This window comes from Pelophylax lessonae (assembly GCF_965119305.1).
Source record: "Pelophylax lessonae genome assembly, chromosome: 2".
NCBI lineage: Eukaryota > Metazoa > Chordata > Amphibia > Anura > Ranidae > Pelophylax > Pelophylax lessonae.
Genome location: NC_138769.1, coordinates 652,677,911 through 652,704,104, shown reverse-complemented (window position 1 = coordinate 652,704,104; position 26,194 = coordinate 652,677,911). Strand labels below are relative to the sequence as shown.

The following is a 26,194-nucleotide window of genomic DNA, read 5'->3' as shown; positions in this document are numbered from 1 at the left end:
GAAGAAGCTTGTGGCGAAACACGTTGGCTTTGAAGACCTATACTACATACTTGGATTTTTTGTATTTATTAGTATTCCAATCAGGAATATTCTTTTAAACTTATATTGTCTTGTCTCATGTACATGATTTTTAACTTTTTATTTTGGAATAATAAAAAGTACATTTTATACAATTGTGATCATCCCTCCTTTTGTGGCCTTAAAAATCAAATTTCTCTTCTTTTTTTTTTTTGTTAATTACGTAATTATGGATGATGGCCAATAGCTCACGGTTATTTTTCTATATTAAGGATACACCACTGACCCTAGCAGTGGGCCAGATGAAATCTTGTAGAGGGCTGACCAAAGTTTGGAGGACCCAGCTCTAGGCAACATAAACATAATTCCTTGGTGCAGTTTTTTATTATCTATCAGACAACTGTGCTACACCTTCATAAACACTGACGTCATTGTTAAGGAAATTTATTCTATTTTTGGAACGTGAACTAGCTATGTTGGTTTAAGCGTACCTTATCACACAATCTATGTTGCATTAAGCAACAAACATCTCCCTTTTGTTCTAGGTCACAAGTTACATGTGCAGTCATTTCTAGTACCGACAGGGAGTTCCAATATGACAACGGCCCTTGTAATCATTTCTGTGCCAAGTATCTGTTAATAATGAAATTAGAACTCTAGCTTCTCACAAGCATAATGGAAACACTTTTTGCAGGAATATAATTAATGTAACTTAATCCTATTGTGTCAGGCTAAGTAAACACCTCCATGGCATGGTGAATACAGAATATAAAGTCACGTGCAGGCGCAATATAAATATACAGGTAAAGTGCATTCCCACTGTACAAGTATATCAACATGCTGTCACAAAGACCACAAAAGTTGTCTATCATTCTGGAAAATGTTTTCTATTTGGGTTTCAAGTTACTGAGAGGCACAGTGCAGAACACATAAAGTATTCATGGCACAGCGAACAGTCGGTGCAAATCATTGAGTGTAAACTGTGCTCAGTGTACCTCAATTCCTCAATCAGGGTTATACCACATTATGGCCACTAGACGGAGCTAACAATCATAGGAAACAAACGAATTAGGCAAATTATGGGGTTTATTCGTTATGGCTGAGCGAAGGTTTGAGACTTTCACACAGCAATTTTTGTACAAAGAATAGCAAACGCACAATGTGCACAGAACGATGTTGCATATGGTGTACACAGCACAGAACTAACCCAAGATCCACATCACAACAGGTACACAGAATAAATATATAGTGTGCAAAGCATACAAAGCACACACAAAATAAAATTCATACAAGATACACTACACAGAGAATACAAACTAAAGAGCATATAAAGCACAAAATATGCATAACACAGAACATACCCAGTATACATAGCACAAAGTGTACAAACTAGAGAACATATAAACACAAAATATGCATAACACAGAACATACACAGTATACATAGCACAAAGTATACAAACTAGAAGATATATAAACACAAAATATGCATATCACATAACATACAAAGTATACCTAGCACAAGGCACACACAAAACACAGAGCGGTCTATTTATTAAAACATTTGCTGTGTGAATGTTTCACGCCTGCAATTCGCCTAATATTTTATTTCCTGTAATCATCAGCTCCATCTAGTGGCCATAATGCTGTATTTTCCTGAAATACCTTAAACGAGAAAATACAGCATTATGGCCACTAGATGGAGCTGACAATCATAGGAAATTACTGTATCAAGCAAAATATGGTCAGAATTTGATAATTTGACAGCTGAGCAAATCCTTGTGACATTTGGCCTTTTTATACATAGACCCAAAAGTGTACAAAGAAGGGTGCACAAAAAGTATCAAACAAGCAATGCATATAGAACACACACACACAAAGCATCAAATGAATAGCATCCAACAGAGAGAGTCCTAGCTATCTTAAAAAAGACAGAAACTAAGGAGACTCAAAAAAAAAAACTCCACCCACAGAGTCCAATCTTCCCTAAACTTAGGCTCTGTTCATATATTGGCATCCAGGATCCTGAATCACGGCTAATTGCAGGACGCATTTGGGGTGCCATTGGAAGTGAAGAGAATCGTGCGGAAGTCCTGCGATTTTCCATGATTCGGGATCGCGGGCAGAATCGTCGCGATCCGCAATGCCAATATGTGCACGGAGCCTTAAAGCCATTTTTATTCACTGTGGATACTAGTTCTTCCAGCTGCATTATATGATTCATCTCCACTACCCTTTCCTGTATTGTTAAGGATTTCCAATATCTTGGAATTAAAGCTCTACAGGCCATCAGCAAAAATCTAAATATACTCTTTTTGATAAATTTATTTGATCCCAGGATCAAGGAGAAAAGCGCTTCCTCTGGAGTCTCAGGCCATTTTTTGCCAGTGACCAAATGGCCTAGTTTAAATATAGCCGACCACAATGGTTTTATAATCGGGCAGGACTACCAAAGATACCATCTTGTCAAAATCTTATAATTGCATTCTGAGAGTAGGAAAATATTTTTAAAGTGAGCGAGAACACTTTATCCCAGTCCTCAAAAGCCACATTTTTACCTAATTCTCACTCCCAGGCTCAGATATAAAAGGGGCGGTCGGGAAACGCGTGCGATGATAGAATGCCATACGTTTTAGAGAGAGCATGAGGGCATTTTGAGTCAGAGAGACACAACTCCTCAAACCAAGTCAAGTCCTTAGAAAGACTTGCCCTACTCAGCTCTTTATAGAAATTAGGTAGTTGAACATTTTCCCTTCCTCCCTTGGGGTCAGAGCGCGAACTAAGCTTACCCAGGGGTTTCAAACCCCTATCCGTAAATGAATGCCAAATAGATGATGGATGTGGTGGTTGCCAGCTAAGAAACCCTTGTCTAACATACTGAGTGGGAACCCCGGGGTGCCCAATATTGAAGTTAGTGGCCCTGGGGGTGAAGATACATTACGTGTCATGATGACCTTGTCCCAAACGTATAAAAAAGAAGAAATCAAAACTTTACCTGTGTTGGAGGTGGGCGATCAATAGGGAGGAGCCATGGAAACAAGGTCAGTGGAACAGGCGATAGGTCGGACTTGAGGGTCACCCATTGCTTAATAGATCAATGATGAAAGCAATCTAGTACCCTACTAAGTAATGCTGCCACATGATACAGTTCCATATGCAGCAGGCATGCTCCACCAGCATCTCGCCTCTTCACCAGAATATCATACCTAAGTCTAGCTGAGGATCTAGGCCAAATATATTTTCGTAATATAGATTGAGCTATTCTAAAAAATAATGTGTGACTCTGATTGTCCCCATTGGTTGGATATTGCTCTATTTGTTCTAGTGACAATTGCCACGTAGAAAGTAAGAGAGAGGAAGATACAGTAGATGGGGATAGAAGGGATGTTAGAGTAGAGTCACCAAAAGAAGAGGTAAGGGAAAATCATCCAAAGGGCACATTTGTTCTGGGGACTCCGGGACAGGAATTGAAAGAAAATGTCCCCAATGGTACACAGATAGCTACTGACCTTTCCGTACTATATCGAAAACTAAAAAAAGTTTGGGCTATACATACATTCTTAATAAACAATATTGTATTGAATAAACTGTTCAAGGGACGAGCATATTTTACTAGTTTAAATGTTACAAAATAGACCTTTACTTAGTAGTAAAATGTATGAGGAATATGTATTGTATTATATTATATTAGCATTATATATACCTGTAAACTGTATAAGGATTGCTTTCAGTTTGCTTTATCAGTTTCAGCAATAGAAGATTGTTCTCCTATGGTTTATTGCACTTAGTATGTTGCTGAAATAAACAAACTAGTTGCTCCAGACTCGTTCAGACTCCCTACAGCAATAAACTAGTGTAAATAAAGTCTAGTTTTAAAAGCAGGCTATTAGTTATGTTTTCTTTCCTGCAGGATGTAGGTGCGTTTATTCAGAAAGGTAAGTGCAATAAAACACTTCTACAACAAAATGAGTTTTCTCCACAAGGGTAGAGCTGGCACAGAGCAACCTCGGCTCCAACTACGAGGCCTCTTGCACATGGTTGTAAAAGTCAAGCGTATGGGCGTACAGTGTATAATACGTGTTTCCTCCACAAAGGAGCTTATATCTATCCGTTAATATACGCTAAATATATTATAGTAATAATAATAATATATTCCAAAAAAAAAGAATAAAACAGCTAACAATATTGAAAAACTTTAAAGCGTAATGCCCCGTACACACGATCTGAAAATCGGACGACGTTCCATCCGTTTTTGCATGGTTGCTAGTACACTCTCAATTATATCGCAAATGGGAGAGGTTACTTACAATATGAATTTTCCCGTACGATGCCCCAAAAGCTTCCGGTATGCATAACCACGCTGTAGCGTGTGACGGGTCGTTCTTTCGTTTCCGCTCATGCGCTGTCTACTGCTCACAATTTTTTTCGTACGAACAACATACTGATAATACGATCAAAATATTTTTGCTTGCACGACCGGATAATATCGGGCGAACTGTCATGATCACCTCTCTTAGCTGTGTACTAACGATCCGATTATTGTCCGATCTTTTCAAAAGCGTTATTTGGGTCATATGGGCCATAACTCTACTTTTATTGACAAAAAAAGATTCCCCCCTGGGTGGTCTCTGTACGTCACAGTGATAAATGATAGGCCACTCCTTTCCTCCTCCTCCATGCCCACTAACCAGCTGAACACAATAGGGGTGGGATATTGTATGTAGATTAACGGGGACTTCACCCCCCTCTTATTCTAAGTCACAGGCTGGAGGGGAGTGAGGGCCTGTGACTGGCAGAAATTCACCCACACCATGTTATTGCCAAAAAATAATAAAGATTGTATTTCAAATATATATTTTTATGACAATTTAATCACTTGCCGACCAGCCGCCGTAGTTTTACTGTGGCAAGTCGGCTCTATTATGTGAAACAACGTACCTGTACGTCGCTTTGTGTAATAGATAGTGGGGGTCCGGCCACCCGTGATCGCTCCCCATGGAGACAGAATGTCGGTCTGCCTATGTAAACAAGGCAGACCGCTGTTCTGTCAGAGATGAACACGGGGAACCTGTTTCCCTTCTATTTGAGAACGCAGGTATCTGTGTTCATCCTGTTATGGTGATTTTTCTACCACTTTACTTATTCACTCAATAATAAATCTAATAAGTGATTATAACCTTTTTGTCTATAAAAGAATCTAGTCGATCCCCCATAGAGGTTAGAAAGCACTCCCTAGGAGCATACTTAACCTTTTGATCGTCCCTGGTGTTAACCCCTTCCCTGCCAGTGTCATTAGTACAGTAACAGTGCATATTTTTAGCACTGATTACTGTAGTAATGTCATTGATCCCCTCAAAAGTGTCAGTTAGTTGTCCGATCTGTCGTCGCAATGTCGCAGTCCCTCTAAAAATCCCTGATCGTCGCCATTACTTGTTAAAAAATAAATAAATAAATAAAAATTACATAAATCTATCCCCTAGCTTGTAGACGGGATTTGTTTTTACCAAAAATATGTGACAGAATACACATTGGCCTAAATTTATGAAAAAATTTGATTTTAAATTCTTTTTTTTATTGGTAATATTTTATAGCAGAAAGTCAAAAATATTGTTTTTTTTTTTTTTTTGAATTGTCGCTCTTTTTTGTGTATAGCGCAAAAAATAAAAAACGCAGAGGTGATCAAATACCACTGAAAGAAAGTTCTGTTTGTGGGAAAAAAAAGATATCAATTTTATTTGTGTACAGCGCCGCACGACCGCGCAATTGTCAGTTAAAATGACACAGTGCCGTATCGCAAGAAATGGCTCGGTCATTAGGGGGGTAAAACATTCCGGTCCTTAAGTGGTTAAAACAGTTTATTGGTATTATTTTGTAAGAAAATGATTCTTGCGGGAACGCTATAAGTTTTTCTACCCTTGATGCTGCTTGTACAATTACTGGTACCTACAACAGTTGAGTTAAGCAATGGTGGGGAGGAGTACCGCACTTCAAGCTGATAATTATTTGCATTATTGCCCAATCCCACTTTATTTTGAATTATAAGCAATTTATTATTTATTTAGAAGGAATACTATTGCACTTTACAGGTATATTTTATTGATATATGATTTGTCACTCATATATCACGGCACACATTTCATCTATTTACACATTATTTATTGATAGTTATTATTTTACAGTTTATATTCTATCAATTGAGTGTTATATATTTTATGTCAGCACATTGTTTTTCAGCATATATTTAAGATTTGATATTAGCATGTATTTACTGAATATATAAGAGCTTACTCTAAGATAAAACAATCACCCTTGAAGCGCGGTACTCCCCCCCCCCCCCCCCGCCATAGTTTATTGATATTAATTATTTATTTTTTAGCTCCCCCTGCCTATGTTTTCCTGCAGACAGACTGGGGAAGATCCGACTCATGTGACAGCTGTACATCGATCAGAAAAAAGGTACTTTGATGTTTTTTGTTTTTTTTTAATTAAAATAATTACAGTGCCATCATCCATATACAGAAAGAGAAAGGACAATGTGTGTGTTTAGTATCACTTTACCTAGAAGATTGTATACACATGTACCTGTAACTGACACTTTTATACTATTTGGCATGGTTGCAAGCATGGTTTTAAGTGTGTATGTTTTTAAACAAAGAAAATCATTACTGCCAATGGAATGATCTTGTGTACAAAGTATTATTCACTAGTCAGGAGAACAGAGTCATATCTGTCGTCATAGGTCATAGATGCTTCATAATTATACACAATGCTCCCGGTGATTATGTTCTTTCCCAACATGCTTTCTATACGTAGAAGAATGAAGGATTGGAGCCACCGCGTGTGCACTGCTGTATGAGGATTGCAGTGAAATATGTGAGTATGATCAGATATCTCCCAATCTGTCATCCTTGGTGGATTAAGTGGGAAAAATGGAAAAATATCGCTGGACCCACAAAGTTAACTTATTGGTATTGCTATCCTATAATGGATCCTGTCCTGTAATGTTTTTGATGTAGGTGATCTGATTTCCAAGCAAGGGGCTTCTACACCCTGAAGCACATGTGTCAAACACAAGGCCCATGGGCTGAATCTGGCCCTCCAGATCATCATTTTATGTGGCCCTTGCACCTCTTCTGCAGCTGCCCCCACCCCCCATCTCTGCCCCCACCTCTGATCAGCAGTTGGCAGCAGAGAGAACAACAGAACTCCTCCGTGAGAACATGCAATTCTCTTTTCACCCACAAGGAGGCTTGTCTCTGCCCATCCCCATTCCCCGTCTCTGCAGTTGGCAGCAGAGAGGAGGACAGGACTCCTCCTACAGATCCTGCTCCTACCTGTGCAGCTGCAGCACCACCTCGTCTCCGCCTCACTGGTCTCAGCATTCAGGAGACTCTTGCTCTCCTCTGATCCTCCTCCAGACCCTGCACTTTCTGCTTCCCAGCTCCAGCCCAGCTTCTTCCCAGCAGCAGCACAAAGTAAGGAGGGGGGACTCTTGACTTCTGACGGTGGGGCCGCTTGCTCTGGACAGCTAGACTTATAGAGTTCAACCAGCCCTTTGAGGGCAATCATAATGCTGATGTGGCCCCATTTTAAATGGAGATTGACACCTCTGCCCTAAATAATGGCCATAGTTTCCGTGGCATAGCACAATAAAAATTTGGATCAAAGCACCACACCACTGCTGAAAGGTCCAGAAACAACGCTATTCCAGAACAATCAAACAAGTAGCCAATACGTGTTGGGGGTCCAAAAGCACCCCCTTTATCAGGGGTTGAAATAGAAAATAAAATATATGGACTAGACATTAAAGCAGGATTAAAGCTTAAAACAAAAATATTATGTACTGCAGCTTACCAATTGTTAAATGTAGTAGCTGCAATAGTTTTATTTTTGAGGTTTTCTTTCCCTTATTTTCGGTGATCTGGCCAGAAACATTTTGAAAAAATGGATAAAAACTGACCATTGCAAGAACCCAGTCATTGTTAAAGTGATACTAAAGTTTATTTATTTTTTCCAAAAAAAATAACAAAGATGTTATACTTACCTCCTCTGTGTAGCGATTTTGCACAAAGCAGTCCAAATCCTCCTCTTCTCAGGCCCCTCTTCAGTGCTCCTGGTCCCTCCCTCCTATCGAGTGCCCCCACAGCAAGCAGCTTTCTATGGGGGCACCCAAACTGAGCTGCAGCTCCATGTGTCCATTTAGACAGTGAGCCATGGTTCGGCCCCACCCCTCTCTCTCCTGATTGGCTAACTGACCTAAATTGACAGCAGCTGAAGCCAATGGCACCACTGTTGTGTCTCAGCCAATCAGGAGGGCTGAGGAGATCAGGAGATGACCGAGGCACTCGTGTACATCGCTGGATTGAGATGGGCTCAAGTAAGTATTAGGGGGGCTGTAACACACAGAAGATTTTTCATCTTACTGCAAAGAATGCATTAGGATAATAAAAAAAAAACCTTCAGCCTTTACAATCACTTTAAATTCTAACTGACACTTTTGCTAGATAGCTTGGTCAGCAAATAGAAGTTGAAGAATAACAGACCTATTGGCTGGATCACCAGGTGAAAATAAAAGAATAAAGCCTAAAAAAAATAAAATTAATGCTGCAATTACATCTAAGAATTGGTACACTTCAATACATTACAATTCTCTTTTTGGGTTTAAAGGGATTTTAAAGTCAGAAGGTTCTTTACCTTAATGTATTTTATACTGCAACAGAGGAGGTAAGTAGAACATGTTTGTTATTTTTTTATTTATTTTTTTAAATGATACTTTACAATCACTTTAACTGCTTTAAGCCCCGGTTCACACTTCTGCGAGTGCCGGGTTCGCATGTAATATCGGAGCGCACTGCTCCGACATAACATGCGATCAGCTGTGCGGTGCGAGTTTAGCCATACAGTTTGTATGGCTAAATTCGCATCGCACCCGGAGCAAACACGCACAGGAGGCATTTTTGCAGCCGCATCAGGATCGGATCGCACAGCGGTTCACACTTGTGCGATCCGTTCCTGTGCGAACTGCACGATCGCACTGCGATATGCGATCAAACTGGGGGTGTCGTTAAGATTACATTGACACCCCCAGCGTATCGCATATGGCAGTGTGAACTGCCGGGGGTGCGTTTGCGAAGCGGAAACAGGCTGCGAATTCGCAGCCTTCCCGCATCGCATAAATGTGAACCGAGCCTTACTGGACCTTTAATGGTATTTCTTCCAGTGTGATTATCTGCATGTCTTGGCAGCAGCTGGTTTGGCAGTTATCTCTTGGCAGGCTAGCCGCTATCTATTGCTAGTTTAAAAAAGATCTAAATCCTGACTGGATAACAAATATGTTGCTAAAGTATTGTGCATTACAAACAATTGTCATGTTCTTTTCTGCAAAATACTGTTTTCACCTTTTAGCATCGTGATTTTGCACTTCATCTCCTCCAGCCTTTTCCAGCCACTTCCTTCAGAGGCAGTTCACACTGGGAATGGCACAGGAATGCTCTGCGGGTTTCTGTGCAAATTTAAATGTGGCTCAGTTAGGTGCTATTTGAGCCCATTTATTTTGAATGGGCTGAATCGCACCGGAGCACAGAAAAGTAGTGCAGGCTCTACCTTAAAAAAATCACACCAACCAGATGGCATGATTCTGTACCTGGTGCAGGCAAACGTACTGCGTTTGTAACCTGTGTTTGGGTTGTCACTAACTTAACATTGACACTCGCTGCAGATCGCAACTGCAGTGCGTTTTGAATGAGGTGCGGGAAATAAGCACGGATCACAGGTTTTCCACCCTGTGTTCTGATGTGAACGGGCCCTCAGTGTCAGTTGCACATTATCGCTCTGGATTGGTTTCCTGATAGTCATACCCATGCCTGCGCAATATGTACTGACATGGTTATTTGCAGGGTCCACCAGGGGAGATTGCAACTGTGTGAAAACACAGGAGCACAACTGGCTTTGTTTTATTCAAAGAAGAGCTATAGTCTTGGGTTCCCTGCATGCTTTGTAATGTCTCATCTGCTCATTCCTTTGGTTTGCTTTTAATTTCTTAGGACTACATATCCCATGGTACCTTGCTGCCTGAAATCAGTAATTCCTGTACTGACTCCGCCTCCTGAAACTCCTCCTCCCAGCACCTCTGTAGATTAGAAGGCAGACTCTATGAAATGTGTGACACAGCAGTACATATTCACAGGACAGTGAATGTGTTTCAGTATTCGAGATTCAAAATTGTTCAGATTAATAGCAGTAGGCTTCAATTAATATACATACAATGTGAAAATAAATAAGCCCTTCAAGTGAGCCTGTACCTTTATACTGCAGTCTTAGGCTGCATTCACACCTGGGCACTTTGAATTTCGGTAAGATTAACCACTATTCTGCCCACAATTTTGAAAACGCCCAGGTATGAATGATATATCGCACAACGCACATTTCAGGTGGCATTCATTTGAATGGCACCTAAAAAACATAGTGCAATTCTGCCACGATTGTCATGCAATAAATCGCACTGCAATTGTGACAAACTGCATCCCATGAAGCATGTTGCCCAAAAGAAACTGAACTTTTTTAGGGCGGCAAGTTTCACGAGATGCGGTTTGCCGCAATTTTAGTGCGATTTATCGCGTTTTTAGGTGCCATTCAAATAAATGGTATCTGAAATATGTGTTGTGTGAATTGTCATCGCTGGCAGAATCGTGGCAAATCTACACATGATTCAAAATGCCCAGGTGTAAATGCAGCCTTAGGTCTGTTATATCGCAGTGGGGGCCATTTCAAATGAATGGGCCACCTGGATGCAACTCACATTACCATTCCACCATTCCACATAACACATGCTAACGCACCGTATTGCAGTGTGAACGGCCCCTAAACTGGATCAACACCTTTCCATGCGTGTTTTTGTGCCCGTTCACATTGGCGCGATGCGGGAACCCTAAGAATCCACTGCGGGTTCCCACATCACACCCAACTCGCAGGCAGTTCACACTGCTATATGCAAACTGAAGGGGAAAAGGGAACAGACATTTTAGTTTTAAATAAAATATATTTTTAATATAAAACTATAGTGGCGGTGAAGCAGGTGATCAAAATGAGAACATCAGTTTCCCACCTCTTCATTTGCAAGATTGCTATCTCAGCCTTTGAAGACCTGATAATCCATGGAGCCAAACTACTGGAAGTAACAAGCCTATGTGAACAACTATTCTGCATTTCAATCAAGATGTGACTTCAAAGAAACTTTAGATAGATAGGTGCCACCCTTTGTAAAATATATCAATTGTATTCGAGTCCTTAGGCTCCATGTACACGGGACGCTGGAAATGGCCGTTTAGGAGCAGTTGGGCGTTTTTTCAGAAGCCCCTGAACCCTCCTACATTTTATCTTATCTGTCCATGTACACATGGTCGTTTACAGTCATTTACAGGCAGTTGCGTTCAGGGACTGTTTTTAGAACGCAATTATTTGCATTCGAACGTGTGTTTCCCGGCGTTTTAAAAACGCACAAACGCGTCCGAACGCGTCCGAACGCGTCCGAACGCGATGACCCGCGTTTAGCGTTCGCGTTTTTCCATTTTAAAGGGGAATCATTTTTTTGACCTCTAGGAACGCTTCTAAACGCAAACGCCCGCAAACGCCGCTAAACGCCTGCTAAACGCGGGTATAAACGTGACCGAACGGACGTTTCAAACGTCCTAAAAATTCCAGCATTCAAAGGGACTTTTAACAAAGTCCCGTGTACATGGAGCCTTAGCCAGGTAGAGCAATTGTTTTGAAACCAACACAATGTGACTGTATTGCTCTCCAAGCGTGTTTTTCTACCTACATGTTTGTAAAATAAATATATTTTTCAAATGGAAAATAAGTGTTAATATACATTTAAACGGATGCGCACAGGATAAGAATTAATCAAGCGAAAACCACAATGTGATGAAATGAATATATTAGTGATAACGTGATTGATGATTAAGTGCCGGGTCACACTTATGCGATGCGGGAAGGCTGGGAATTCGCAGCCTGTTCCCGCATCGCAAACGCACCCTTGGCAGTTCACACTGCCATATGCGATACGCTGGAGGTGTCAATGAAATGTTAACGACACCCCCAGTTTGATCGCATATCGCAGTGCGATCTTTACAGTTTGCACAGGATCGGATCGCACAAGTGTGAACCACTGTGCGATCCGATCCTGATGCGGCTGAAAAAAAGGGTCATGTGCCACTTTTGTGCGGGTGCAGTGCGAATTTAGCCATACAAATTGTATGGCTGAATTCGCACCGTACAGCCGATCGCATGTAATGAAGGAGCAGTGCGCTCTGATATTACATGCGATCGCCGCAGCCGCAAGACTGTGAACCGGCACTAAAGGACAATGAGTGTTAATGTGTATTTGCGTGAGTCATATATGTATAAACCAATCTGTGACAAAAAGTGGATTGGAATATATCAATAACGCTATTATTATTCCAAATTTTGAGCTGCTCGTCCAAACAATAATAAAGTTGACAGCTAGTAGGTTTGGTAGAGGACTGCGTGACTCCTGATGACGTCAGACGCACACTGACGAAACGTGCTGGGTCCCGTGATACGCCACTACGCCACTTTCGGTCCGTGAGACGCAGCTGGAACGCGGAACGGCATTCAGGACACTTAAGCCGGTTTTTACAGTCTCAATTGTAAGTTACTATTATGTAATAAAGATGTTTGGAAATATTACACCATGAGCCTCCCTACGTTCTATTTACACATGCTGGAAATCTGAGAACCTGCTGGTAACGAATGGACCATAGAGGACACCCTTAAGGGCTACCTAAAACCTTGAACTGCGCTCTCTACTGAGAGAGTTCAGCGGCATACCTTAGCAAGATACCAGAGTAACGCCCAACCCCAAGAGGGTATCCGGTAAGTGGGCTGTGCATGCGGTGAAGGTGAAGGAAAAGCACATACCCACTAAATAAATGTTGAAATACTGCGATTTACCCACCTATAATACCAAGCACTGAGAGCACTTTATAGCAGAATGGACACTGTTGTAATAATAGTATCATTACCATTCACTATGGACTCTCACAAATCACCAGTATATGCTATATTCATAATTTATTTCTTTTAGGATTTTTTGGAGATATATTTTATTGTATTTTGTTCAATTTTATTTTATGATTTTCACCTATTGGAGAGAGATTGAGTCACATTTATTGATGTATTTATGATTGTCACATATTCGATAGACATATATTTATATATTTATTTATTTGAGCGCGGTCCCCTACCAAACCTACTAAATATATTTTTCAATCTGGCTTCAACAGTCAAAATGTTACTGAAACCCATGAGTTTTGGGGTTTCCCCTTACAAAACTGCTGGGGGTGTCAAAAGAAAGTTAACAAAACCCCCAGATTAGTTCGCATATCGCAGTGCGAACTGTCAGTTCGGACAGGAATCGGATCACATAGGTTTTGCTGGAGATTGGAGATAGGCAAACAAAGTATTCTGAATACTGAAACAAACACACAACTGTTTATCACAATATGAGTCACACAGCCTATATCATTAGTGTAATAAACTGAGTTAGAGGTCCCATGACTGTTATTGCTGCACACATCCCACAATGACATTCTGAACCTCTTGTCTGACACTTGCTGAGTAAGCAGAAAAGTAAAGCGTACGTGCAAGCAGGGCTGCTGTTAGAAGCCACAGGGGCCCATACAGACAACCTGACATGGGGCCCCATACAGACAACCTGACATGGGGCCCCATACAGACAACCTGACATGGGGCCCCATGTCTACAGACAACCTGACATGGGGCCCCATACAGACAACCTGACATGGGGCCCCATACAAACAACCTAACATGGGGCCCCATACAGACAACCTGACATGGGGCCCCATACAGACAACCTGACATGGGGCCCCATACAGACAACCTGACATGGGGCCCCATACAGACAACCTGACATGGGGCCCCATGTCTACAGACAACCTGACATGGGGCCCAATACAGACAACCTGACATGGGGCCCAATACAAACAACCTGACATGGGGCCCCATAGAGACAACCTGACAGGGGGCCCCATACAGACAACCTGACAGGGGGCCCCATGCAGACAATCTGACATGGGGCCCCATACAAACAACCTGACATGAAGCCCCATACAGACAACCTGACATGGGGCCCCATACAGACAACCTGACAAGGGGCCCCATACAGACAACCTGACATGGGGCCCCATGTCTACAGACAACCTGACATGGGGCCCAATACAGACAACCTGACATGGGGCCCCATACAAACAACCTGACATGGGGCCCTATACAAACAACCTGACATGGGGCCCCATACAGACAACCTGACAGGGGGCCCCATACAGACAACCTGACAGGGGGCCCCATACAGACAATCTGACATGGGGCCCCATACAAACAACCTGACATGAAGCCCCATACAGACAACCTGACATGGGGCCCCATACAGACAACCTGTCATGGGGCCCCATACAAACAACCTGACATGGGGCACCATACAGACAACCTGACATGGGGCACCATACAGACAACCTGACATGGGGTCCCATACAGACAACCTGACATGGGGCCCCATACAGACAATCTGACATGGGGCCCCATACAGCCAATAGTGAATAAATGAATGAACACAGTGAGTGATCGGTACTGGTCACTCGTGTTCATTCAGTAAAGGAAAGGGCTGGCAAATATGACTTATTTACCAGACCCTTCCCCCACTCTCAATCTTGATTATGTTCTTGCAACTGCTGGCAGAAAGGAGAAGATTGTATGGCTGAATTTGCATTGCATTCGGACCAAAGTCGCATGGGTGTTCACACCTATGCGATCTGATTTACAGTATGTCCGAACTGACAGTTCGCACTGCGATATGCGAACTGATCTGGAGGTGTCGTTAACTTTGTATTGACACCCCCAGTGATTCGCATATATCAGTGTGATCTGCCTGCAAGCTGAATGCCAGTGGATTCGCAGGGTTCCCGCATCGCATATATGTGAACCAGCACTAATACTTCATAAAGTTTTTTCCTGTTCAAAACTCATAATCTACCCTAACCACCTAGAATGTTCTCAATGTTTAATCTGTTCACAGAACTATTCAATATCGTCACTTATAAACATGTTTGATATATTGGACAGGACTGAGCATTAATGATAAGCATTAATCTTTACTTTGTATAAACTTTATGCCATGTATTTATTTGTTTATACAAAATGTTTTTTACTCCTATACATTATAAATGGAAAAATGTTGCATACTTTGTAGTTTTCATACATACAATAAGTGCCGCTTCACATATATGCGATGCGGGAACCCTGTGAACCCACTGCGCATCGCATTCAACTCGCAGGCAGATCGCACTGCCATATGCGAATCGCTGGGGGTGTCAATACAAAGTTAACGACACCCCCAGATCAGACATGAATCAGATCGCATAGGTGTTAATACCCATGCCATCCGATTCTGGTGCGGAACCACAAAAGGTTCCTGTGCGAGTTGTGTGCGAATGCGATGCAAATTCAGCCATCTAAATTATTCAAGGTATGTGTGTACATGTATATACACATGTGAGATAAGGACTTTATCATGGGAGATTGGGACCTTAGACTGTAAGCTCCTTGAGCGCAGGGATTGATGTGAATGCACAATATGTAAAGCACAGCGTACATTGTTGGTGCTATAATAGTTGTATTAAATAAAAGAAGAATAATTTCTACTAGCATTTATTTTCAACAAACCTAAGGTTTGTCTGTTAAATTAACGCAGTGCCGTATCGCAAAAAGTGGCCTGGTCATTAACCACTTGCCGACCGCACACATTGGTACTACTGCGGCAAAGTGGTTTGTTATCGTCCAGTGACGTAGACCTATGTCGCTGGACTCCTCCCCATGTGGGCAGGGCACACGTGCCGCCGGAGGCTCGCTCCCGCTGTATTCAGTCACAGCGGGAGTCAGGCCAGGGGAGGAGCGGTGGTTATCGAGTGAGGAGATCCGCCCACTTGTGTAAACAAAGCGGGCGGATCTCCTAAGTGACAGTCAGGGTCAGATTGCAGGATTCAGCATAGCTGAACCTGCGATCTGTCCCTGTGTCACTCAGTCCCCTCCCCCCACACACGTTAGTAAGCACCAGGCATACATTAACCCCTTGATCACCAATAAAAGTTAACCCTTTCCCTGCCAGTGTCATTTTTACAGTAACAGTGCATATTTATAGCACTGATTACTGTAGTAATGTCACTGGTACCCCCAAAAGTGTCAAAAATGTCAGTCAAGGGTCCGATCTGTCCGCCGCAATGTCGCAGTCCCACAAAAAAAAAAAAATCGCAGATCGCCGCCATTACTAGTTAAAAAAAAAAACAATAAAAATGACATAAATTTCCCGTAGTTAGTAGCTGCGATAACTTTTGCGCAAACCAATCAAAATACGCTTATTGCGATTTTTTTACCAAAAATATGTAGCAGAAAACGAATTGGCCTAAAATGTTAAAAAATTTTGATTTTTACATTTTTTTGGGGGGGATTTCATATAAAAAAATGTGAAAAATATTGTTATTTTTTCAAAATTGTCGCTTTTTTTGGTTTATAGCGCAAAAAGTAAAAATAGCACAGGTGATCAAATACCACCAAAAGAAAGCTCTATTTGTGGGGGAAAAAGGGACATAAATTTAATTTGGGTACAGCGTCGCACGACTGCGCAATTGTCCGTTAAAGTAACGCAGTGCCGAATAGCAAAATATAGCCTGGTCTGGAATGGGGTAAAATCTTCCGGTCTTAAAGCGGTTAAAAATACGCTCATTGAGAATTTTTTTGTCAAAGACATGTAGCTAAATACATTTTGGCCTAAATATATGACAAAAAATGAATATATTGGATATTTTTTAACTGTCAAAGTAGAAAAATATTGTTATTTTTTCAAAATTGTCGCTTTTTTTTAATTTATATCGCAAAAAATGAAAATCGCAACAGGTGATCAAATACCACCAAAAGAAAGCTCTGTTTGTGGGAAAAAAGGACGTAAATTTTGTTTGGGTACGGCGTTGCATGACCACGCAATTGTCAGTTAAAGTCGCACAGTGCCGAATCGCAATACAGCAAAATCCTCCGGTGGTTAAGGGGGTAAATCCTTCCGGTCCAGAAGTGGTTAATGACCAGCTTTGCCCCCAGAACCCATTTGAAGTTTTTTTTAGGGGTATAACCTTAGCTCCCCCCCCCCCCCCCCCAGTTGTAATAAAACAGAAAAGTGTAATCTTACCTGTGTGCGCTGTATTGGGATCCATCTTACCAGTAGTCATGGGCTCCTGTGTGCTGCCTGTCTCCAGGTCATCTATGAAGTGTAGGACGGGGAAGCTGCACCCAGTCCTTTCCAGCTCTTTGTCACCTCCTTGGATTTCTTGAATGAACTCGATCAGGGAGGAAAGGCGAAAGGACCAGAGAGGAGAGGGAGGGAGGGCGGCTGTGGGTATAAACACAATATTAGTACAACTTGTAGCTCACCTCCTTATATTAAGCTTGTTTCTTCCCAGCCGTCTTCTCATCGGCTCTTTTCCATAGCAGGAACTCTTCCTGTGAACTCTTTTCCTTGTTTCCTGAAATCTTCCCCACCGGCCTCCTCTTCCTCTAAGTTATCCCCCCTCTGCTCTCTGCTCAGCCAGCACTTTCCACTTCCTCTGCTCCCTGACTTGTGCTGTGTAATGCTTTTCTGCTCATACTTGTCTCTGGCTCTCCTCTCGTCAGCAGGGAACAGGGCTGTGCTTACTATGTAGATGGAGATCACTATCATTGCCCAAGGACTTTAACCCCTTTTAAAGATGACACTTAAGAATATCCTTATGCCTCATAGACACGATCAGATAATCGGACGACTTTGGGTCCTTTCATACGATGCCATCCGCCTGTCAGTTTTTCAGGCAGACCTGATCAGATGCTCCATGCATCCTTATGGGGCAGCGGATGTCAGCGGTGACCGGTGCGCTGACACCCGCTGCTCCCCGATCCGATCCTGTCCGTGAAATCCGGACGGATGGAAACCCTATTTTCCATCCGTCTGGCGGATCGGAATGAGAACAGACAGGTGGTCCGTTCTCATCCGATCTCCCCATAGAGGACAGCGGGGATCTGACAGCTCCATCTGCGCACACAGAGTGGAGACTGAGCTGTCATCCGCCTGCTCGGCAGGAATCGGCTCCCCCCGTGGATCAATCCCCCGCTGAGCAGAACGGACCTCATCGGACGGCGCACCGTGTGAAAGGGGCCTTATCGTTCATATTTTGTTTCATGATACTAATATCGAATTCAACAATGAGTACTAAATGTAGGGTTTTTTTTGTACAATTTCGGAAAAGCTTCCTGGTTGCGTAGCTACGTATCGGATAGTGCAAAACAAAGACAATGGCAGCCAGGCCTTTTCTGGGTTATTTTCGTGTCTCTGATCATGGTTGGTCTTTGTCTATCGATTTTTAGCGAACGCACACTGTACTGATTAACCACTTCAGTTCCAGAAGGTTTAACCCCCTTAAGGACCAGGCCATTTTTTTTGCGATTGGGCAGTGCGTTACTTTAACTAACAGTTGCGCAGTCGTGCAACGCTGTACCCAAAAACAATTGACGTCCTTTTTTTCCCACAATAGAGCTTTCTTTTGGTGGTATTTGATCATCTCTGTGCGGTTCTTAGATTTTGCGCTATAAACAAAAAAAGAGCAACAATTTAAAAAAAAAAAACACATTTTTTACTTTCTGCTATAAAACATTCCCAATAAAAAAAGTTTAAAAAATCAATTTTTCTTTTATCAGTTTAGGCCAATTTGTATTCTGCTACATTTTTTTGGTAAAAGAAAATCCCAAAAAGCGTATTTTAATTGGTTTGCGCAAAAGTTATAGCGCTTACAAACAACGAGATAGATTTTTGGACTTTAATTATTTTTTTTTATTAGAAATGGCAGCGATCAGCAATATTTAGTGGGACTGCGACATTGCAGCAGACAGATTGGACCCCTAACTGACATTTTGGAGACTTTTTGGGGACCAGTGACATTAATACAGTAATCAGTGCTAAATATTATGCATTGTTACTGTAGAAATGACACTGGCAGGGAAGGGGTTAACACTGGGGGTGATCAAAGGGGTTAATGTGTGCCTAGCTGTGCTTACTCACTGTGGGGGGGGGGGGCTTTGTGAAAGGCACACAGAGATTGATGTTTACAGCATAGCTGAAACTCCTGATCTCTCTGCCTGTGTGACAGAAGAGCCTCCTGCTTTGTTTACATAGGCAGGCGGTTCTTCTGTCAGTTTCCCCGAAGATCGCGGGGAGCCGGCGGTGATCGAGCTCGCTCCTCCCACGGCTTGACTCCCGCTGTGTCTAATCACAGCAGGAGCGCGGCTCCGGCGCATGCGCGCCACCAAGACCGCGTGCACATAATCACGTACATGTACGTGATTATGCGCAGCCGAGTCGCCCTGCCACAGTAAATCTGCGTGGGGCGGTTGGCAAGTGGTTAAACGATTGTCATTGCTTAGGCTATCATACGACAAAAGTTTTCGTGTTTGTTCCTTCGGATTTTGTTGGACGAAATGTCATGATCCGCTGTCGAAAGACGTGTGCTAACAATCAGATTATCGTGCGATCAATTCGAAAGCAATTTTTTTTTGGTACAATTATCTGATCGTGTGTACGAGGCATTAGGCTGGCCATACATTATACAATTTTCTTGTACAATTTTCCTTTAGACTCCATTCAAACAAATGCCTTTTTTTCATGCTTTTTTCCTTTTTGCAGAAATGTATTTTATTTTTTTTAACATGGGTTCCTATGGAACACGTTCACATCAATGTATTTGTGTGCCTCTGCGTTTTTGAAAAGGGTCTGGGACTTTTTTTCCTGCAAAATGCTGATGTAATGGACTTCAATGGACCCGCATTCAAAACACAAGTATTGCTTTTTTTTACTGTAATTTTGCCACGATTTTGCGTTTTTAAATCTGCCCAACAACAAATTATCCTAAAAAAACAAAAAAAAACAAAAAAAACGCAAGACGCAGCAAAATCGCAGTAAAAAAACGGTAGAAAGCACAGCAAAAAGCACTACAAAAATGCTTAAAAACAACATGCATAGGTGTGAATTGAGCCTAAGATTTACCAAAACCATATAATATATGATCATACCTAAACACTTTCAATTTGTATGCAATCAGGCAAGCTTCTGGAATTACATAGTTTAAGGTAAATCTAAAGGTAATTGAATTAGGAAATTGTATAATGTATGATCAGCTTTATTTTCCAAAAATTACCAATCCACTACGTAAAGCGATTGTAAACCTGAAGAAAAAAAACCTGTAAGACAAAGGCATAATGAGCTAGTTTGCATCCCATACTGGCTCATTATGAAATGCTTACCTTAAAACGAAGCCCTCCAGCGGCGCCCGCACACCGCTGATATGCTGACATCTTTTCCGGTGTTTCTTCTGGGTTCGCGGGCTCCGATACTGTGAGTGGATGGAGCAGCAATGATGTCACACCCGCGCAGTTTGCAGCACGGACCAGCATGGTTAGCAGGACCTTTAGAGAGCATGCGCCGATGAGGTCATCAGCTGCATGCACTCTGAATATCTCCTAAACGGTGCACGCATAGTGTAGAACTATGAGCAAAACTTTTTTGCATTTTTGATAGAGTAAGGGAGAGGAATATCTGTGTCCCATTGCGGAGATTTACCTTCACTTCCTGCCCCATAGCCAAACAGGAAGTGAGAGGAAATCCCTGCAAATAAAGAAACTCCTTGGGGACCCCCAGGTCACCAGAACTAGTGTCCTCATTGGAAGATTTCCCCTCTATTACTTTTCTGGGGACAGCCCAAAATCTGGCATGTTCTTTTACTTTCAATAAAAATGGTAAACAGGACAAATAGAGATGGCGTATCTCCTTAATGGGGACACAGAAAGAAATAAAAACTGTCAGGTGTTCTAATCCCTCTCCACTCTATCCAAAACGAAAAAAAAAACGTGTTGCCTTTAGTTATACTTTAACACCTCCCAGACCGCCCCACACAAATATACTGTGGCAGGGCGGCCCTCCTGCATGAAATCACTTACCTAAACGTGATTCCGTGCACTGGGTCTGGGGTGCGTGCTGCCGTCGACCCACTCCCACTGTGATTGGACACAGCGAGAGCCAAACAGCGGGTCCGGCGCACCCAATGTTCGCCGCCACTCGGCGTTCGTTCACTGGAGAGGCAGAACGGCGGTCTGCCTATGTAAACAAGGCAGACCGCCGTTCTGTGAGAGGGGAAGATGGAGATCTTATGTTCCTGCTAATCAGGAACACGAGTCTCTGTCTTCCTCCAGTCAAAGCAACCCCCCCACACAGTTAGAAAGCACTCCCTAGGAGCACACTTAACCCTCTGATCGCCCCTGATGTTATTCCCTTCCCTGCCAGTGTCATTAGTACAGTAACAGTGCATTTTTTTTAGCACTGATCATTGTATTGGTGTCACTGGTCCCCAAAAAGTGTCAATGAGTGTCAGATTTGTCTGCCGCAATGTAGCAGTCCCGCTAAAAATCGCTGAGCACCGACAATACTAGAAAAAAAAAATAAAAAAATACAAATTCCATAAAAATATCCCATAGTTTGTAGGCACTATAACTATATAAACCAATCAATATACCTCATATTATCCTGTCTAACAGTTTGCGTTAATAACAGGGGTTTCGTTTGCACACATTTACAAAAACATGCATAAGCTATAGAGCCCTGTCAAGGCACCCCAGTATTTTCTGTAGGCCTAAAGGCTCTTTCACACATCGGACGGACTACGTTTATCTCAGCAGGGGATCGATCCGCCGATCCCCCGCTGAGCAGGAGGATGACAGCTGTTATCCGCGCTGTGTGCTGTCAGGTCCCCATGCATCTCTATGGGGGAATCGGATGGGAACGGACTGTCTGTCCGTTCTCATCCGATCCCATCCGATCCACTGGACGGATGTAAAATAGGGCCCATCCGATCTGATCCGCTGGACGGATGGTAAATAGGGTTTTTATCCGTCCAGATTTGACGGATCGAATTGGATCGGATGTCAGCGGACAAATCCGATGCCCCATAGGGATGCATGGGGGGACCGTTCAGATCCGCCAAAAAAACTGACCGGCGGATCTGAACGGTCCGCCTGTGTGAAAGGGGCCTTACACTAAATTTTGAGAGCCCCCACAGAGGAAACACATGCATTATAATAGATAGGCAAAGGGCAGGTGAGCCTGAAGGGAGCCCATCCGTCCATAAGGGCACAGAGGCGCACTGGATACCCAGGATATAGCACCATGGCAGAAAAGGTGTCCAGTGTGTCCCCTCACCAATACATCAACAGTACAAACAAATGACCACTGCCTTAAAAACAGGGGTTCTCTGTAACTTACGCATGTATTTGCAAATTTGTGCAAACTAAACCCTTGTTTTTAACGCATACTGTTAGACAAGATAAATCAGTTGGTTGCAGGCTGGGAATGTCTTTGGTTTTGTTTTGCATGTGGTGTCCCATCTGGAGAAGAAGGCAGGCTGGACATGGGCCAGCTTGGTGGGAACTGCTGTCCAATCCAGGTCCCTTACCCCTGGACTGGAGTGGATTAAAAATAGTTAAGCACATCTTTTTTAACCCCTTCCCATCGCTACTGCCTCCCAGCCCTTTAAGCATGCAAGAATGCATTGGGAACTTTCCGTGGCACGTTAGTTACTGTGCTGGGAGTGTGCAGTAAACAGTTTACATATAGACATACATGCGGCTGCTTGGCGTGAAGAGATAAAACAGATTAGGCAGGATCGGTTTAGGGTCACTTTAAATTCAAAAGATTAAAAAAAAAAAAGGATCAGATAATAACTTGAGTTTAATTCACCCAAGCAATTATTGCCGTGATGTTTCAAATCTAAACTCCAATCAAAAAAAAATCCCCATTTCTTAGCATCCACCACACTCACGTGGATGGATGAATCTCCCACTGCAGCTATGGTTTTCTGATGGCTGGCACAAGCAGCTGTCAGAACACTAAAAAAGAGGATGCATCTGATTGGATATACAGTAGCTGCTGTTTGGCTGACATTTTTCCACATGGCTCCTTCATTTTTATTTTTTTTTAATAAGATGTTGGCGGTAGGGGGCTGACAGGGCCACCCACTAAGCAGATTTTGGCCCCTTCATCAGGAACTAGCCAAAATCTGAACAATTTAAAGGATAAGGTCACCTTTAGTAACACGCCTCTACCAACATTGAGGACTTTGGATGCAATGGTCGGCCAAGGAAACTTAATGCAGCAGATGAAAGACACATCATGTATACTTCCCTTCAACATCGGAAGATGTGCAGCAGTGCAATCGGCACAGAACTGATGGAAACCAGTGGGATCCAGGTACACCCATCTACTGTCCGCAAAGTCTGGATAGAAGTGGTCTTCATGTAAGAAGTGCGGCAAAAAAGCCATACCTCCGATGTGGAAACAAGGCTAAGCGACTCAACTATGCACGAAAATATAGGAACTGGGGTGTAGGAAAATGGCAACAGGTGTTCTGGACTGATGAGTCAGAATATGAAATATTTAGCTGTAGCAGGAAGCAGCTTGTTCTCCGAAGGGCTGGAAAGCGGTAAAATAACGAGTTTCTGCAGGAAACATTGAAGCATAGTGAAGGTTCCTTGCAAGTTTGGGGCTGCATTTCTGCAAATGGAGTTGGAGATTTGGTCTGGGTCAGTGGTGTCCTAAATGCTGTGAAATACAGGAAGATACTTATCCATCATGCCATACCATCAAGGAAGCGTGTGATTGGCCCCAAATTTATTCCGAATCAGGGCAACGACCCCAAACATGCAGCCGATGTCATTCAGAACTATATTCTGTGTAAAGAAGAACAAGGAGTCCTTGAAGTGATGCTTTGGCACCCACAGAGCCCTGATCTCAACATCATGAAGTCTATCTGGGTTAGTTCTCCAAGATGTTTGGATCAACCTACCTGCCGAGTTCCTTCAAAAACAGTTTACAAGTGTACCTAGAAGAATTGATGCTGGTTTAAAGGCAAAGGGTGGTCAGACCAAATGTTGATTTGATTTCGATTTCTCTTCTATTCATTTACTTTCCATTTTGTTAAATGATAAAAAAAATAAAATGAAGGATTAACACTTCTATTTGGGAAAGCATTCTTAAGTTACAGCATTTTTTCACACCCGCCTAAAAGGTTTGCACAGTAGTGTATATTTCAGGGTTCATACACATTTTTACCAATAAAATTCCATGACTTTTCCATGACTTCACACAAATATTCATGACCTAAAGTTTCATGAAATGTCTATGTATACATGTTAAATAAGAAGAAAATCCATGTCACACCCAGCATATTTTTACTAAAATAAATGACAAGCTTTGTAGTGTACAGTACCTCTGCAGTTAGGGTTTCGTTTCTGGATACAGCGCGACTCAAAATGGTCCCTTGTTTTACAGTGGGGGTTTTACATGAGATGGAAGCACCGTTGCCGCAGCTGGGAGCCGGTGTCACTTCAGTCGCACGGTTGAAAAAGCCAGCGATTGGATTGGAAGCTGTCGAGCACGCAGCTGCAGATTGGTGCTTTGCACCTTTAGAGTGGCTAGACAGTGCTGCCTCTCCCATGTTCGAAATGTCAAACGTTTTACGACACACACTGCACATTTAGCATGTCCCGGGTCCTGATCTTTCTCCAGCCACCTCTCATACTTTTAATCATGAAGCCATACATTTTTAAAGCTGCATTTCCCTGGCATTGCTACCCTGTGAACACTACAGGGTTCATACGGTCCTGGAAATCCTGGAAAAGTTTTGGAATTTTTAGATGACACTTTCCAGGCCTGGAAAGGTCATGGAAAATTAGGAAACACACTAGGTTTTGGAAAAGTCATGGAATTTACTGTGGAGGGGCGGGGAGCAGCGGGGAGCGGATGCTTAATTATTTTATGACAATTATATTGCCACATACTGTATTTACATTTCGCTGTATTAGCGTCCTTCCGGGTCCGCGGTATGCGCATGCTGTCATTGGCCAGCAGCAGCCGAAGAGATGACCCAATCAGGCAGCGGGGAGGGCCGGCCGCAGTTTGCAGATGATGACGTGCAGATGATGACGCGGAAGGGGGCGGTAAGCATTTCGGTTTCCGCACCCCCGCTCTTAGTCCCATGTCCGCAGCCTCTGACCACCTCCTGTATCATGTCGGCAGCCTCTGACCACCTCCTGTATCATGTCCGCAGCCTCTGACCACCTCCTGTATCATGTCCGCAGCCTCTGACCACCTCTTGTATCATGTCCGCAGCCTCTGACCACCTCCTGTATCATGTCCGCAGCCTCTGACCACCTCCTGTATCATATCTGCAGCCTCTGACCACCTCCTGTATCATGTCCGCAGCCTCTGACCACCTCCTGTATCATGTCCGCAGCCTCTAACCACCTCCTGTATCATGTCCGCAGCCTCTGACCACCTCCTGTATCATGTCCGCAGCCTCTGACCACCTCCTGTATCATGTCCGCAGCCTCTGACCACCTCCTGTATCATGTCCGCAGCCTCTGACACCTCCTGTATCATGTCCGCAGCCTCTGACCACCTCCTGTATCATGTCCGCAGCCTCTGACCACCTCCTGTATCATGTCCGCAGCCTCTGACCACCTCCTGTATCATGTCCGCAGCCTCTGACCACCTCCTGTATCATGTCTGCAGCCTCTTACCACCTCCTGTATCATGTCCGCAGTCTCTGACCTTCTCCTGTATCATGTCCACAGCCTCTGACCTTCTCCTGTATCATGTCTGCAGTCTCTGACCACCTCCTGTATCATGTCCGCTAAATGTACAGTGTGTGTCATAAAACGTTTGACATTTCGAACATGGGAGAGGCAGCACTGTCTAGCCATGCTAAAGGTGCAAAGCACCAGTCTGCAGCTGCGTGCTTGACAGCTTCCAATTTGATCGCTGGCTTTTTCACCCGTGCGCCTGAAGTGACGGCTCCCAGCTGTGGCAGCGGTGCTTCTATCTCATCCACTGTAAAACAAGGGACCATTTTGAGTCACACTGTATCCAGAAACGAAACCCTAACTGCAGAGGTACTGTACACTACAAAGATTGTCATTTATATTAGTAAAAATATGCTGGGTGTGACATGGATTTTCTTCTT

General features: G+C 43.1%; 1 protein-coding gene across 3 annotated transcripts in view; it reads right to left on the bottom strand.

Moving 5' to 3' along the window:
- The window catches only part of LOC309545585 (phosphatidylinositol 3,4,5-trisphosphate 3-phosphatase TPTE2-like), a 112,648-nt gene extending 95,009 nt beyond the window's left edge, over positions 1-17,639 (bottom strand). Inside the window, exon 1 of one of the 3 annotated variants that reach the window (XM_082244816.1) lies at positions 17,532-17,639. Coding sequence is in view for 2 of the 3 variants with exons in the window: in XM_082244815.1 (XP_082100941.1) it covers positions 17,290-17,329 (40 nt within the window). In the remaining variant the exon portion in view is untranslated. Of the gene's footprint in view, positions 1-17,289; positions 17,479-17,531 lie in introns of those variants that run through there. The other 2 variants (XM_082244815.1, XM_082244817.1) reach the window with 2 other exon arrangements.
- Positions 17,640-26,194: the final 8,555 nt, after the last annotated feature.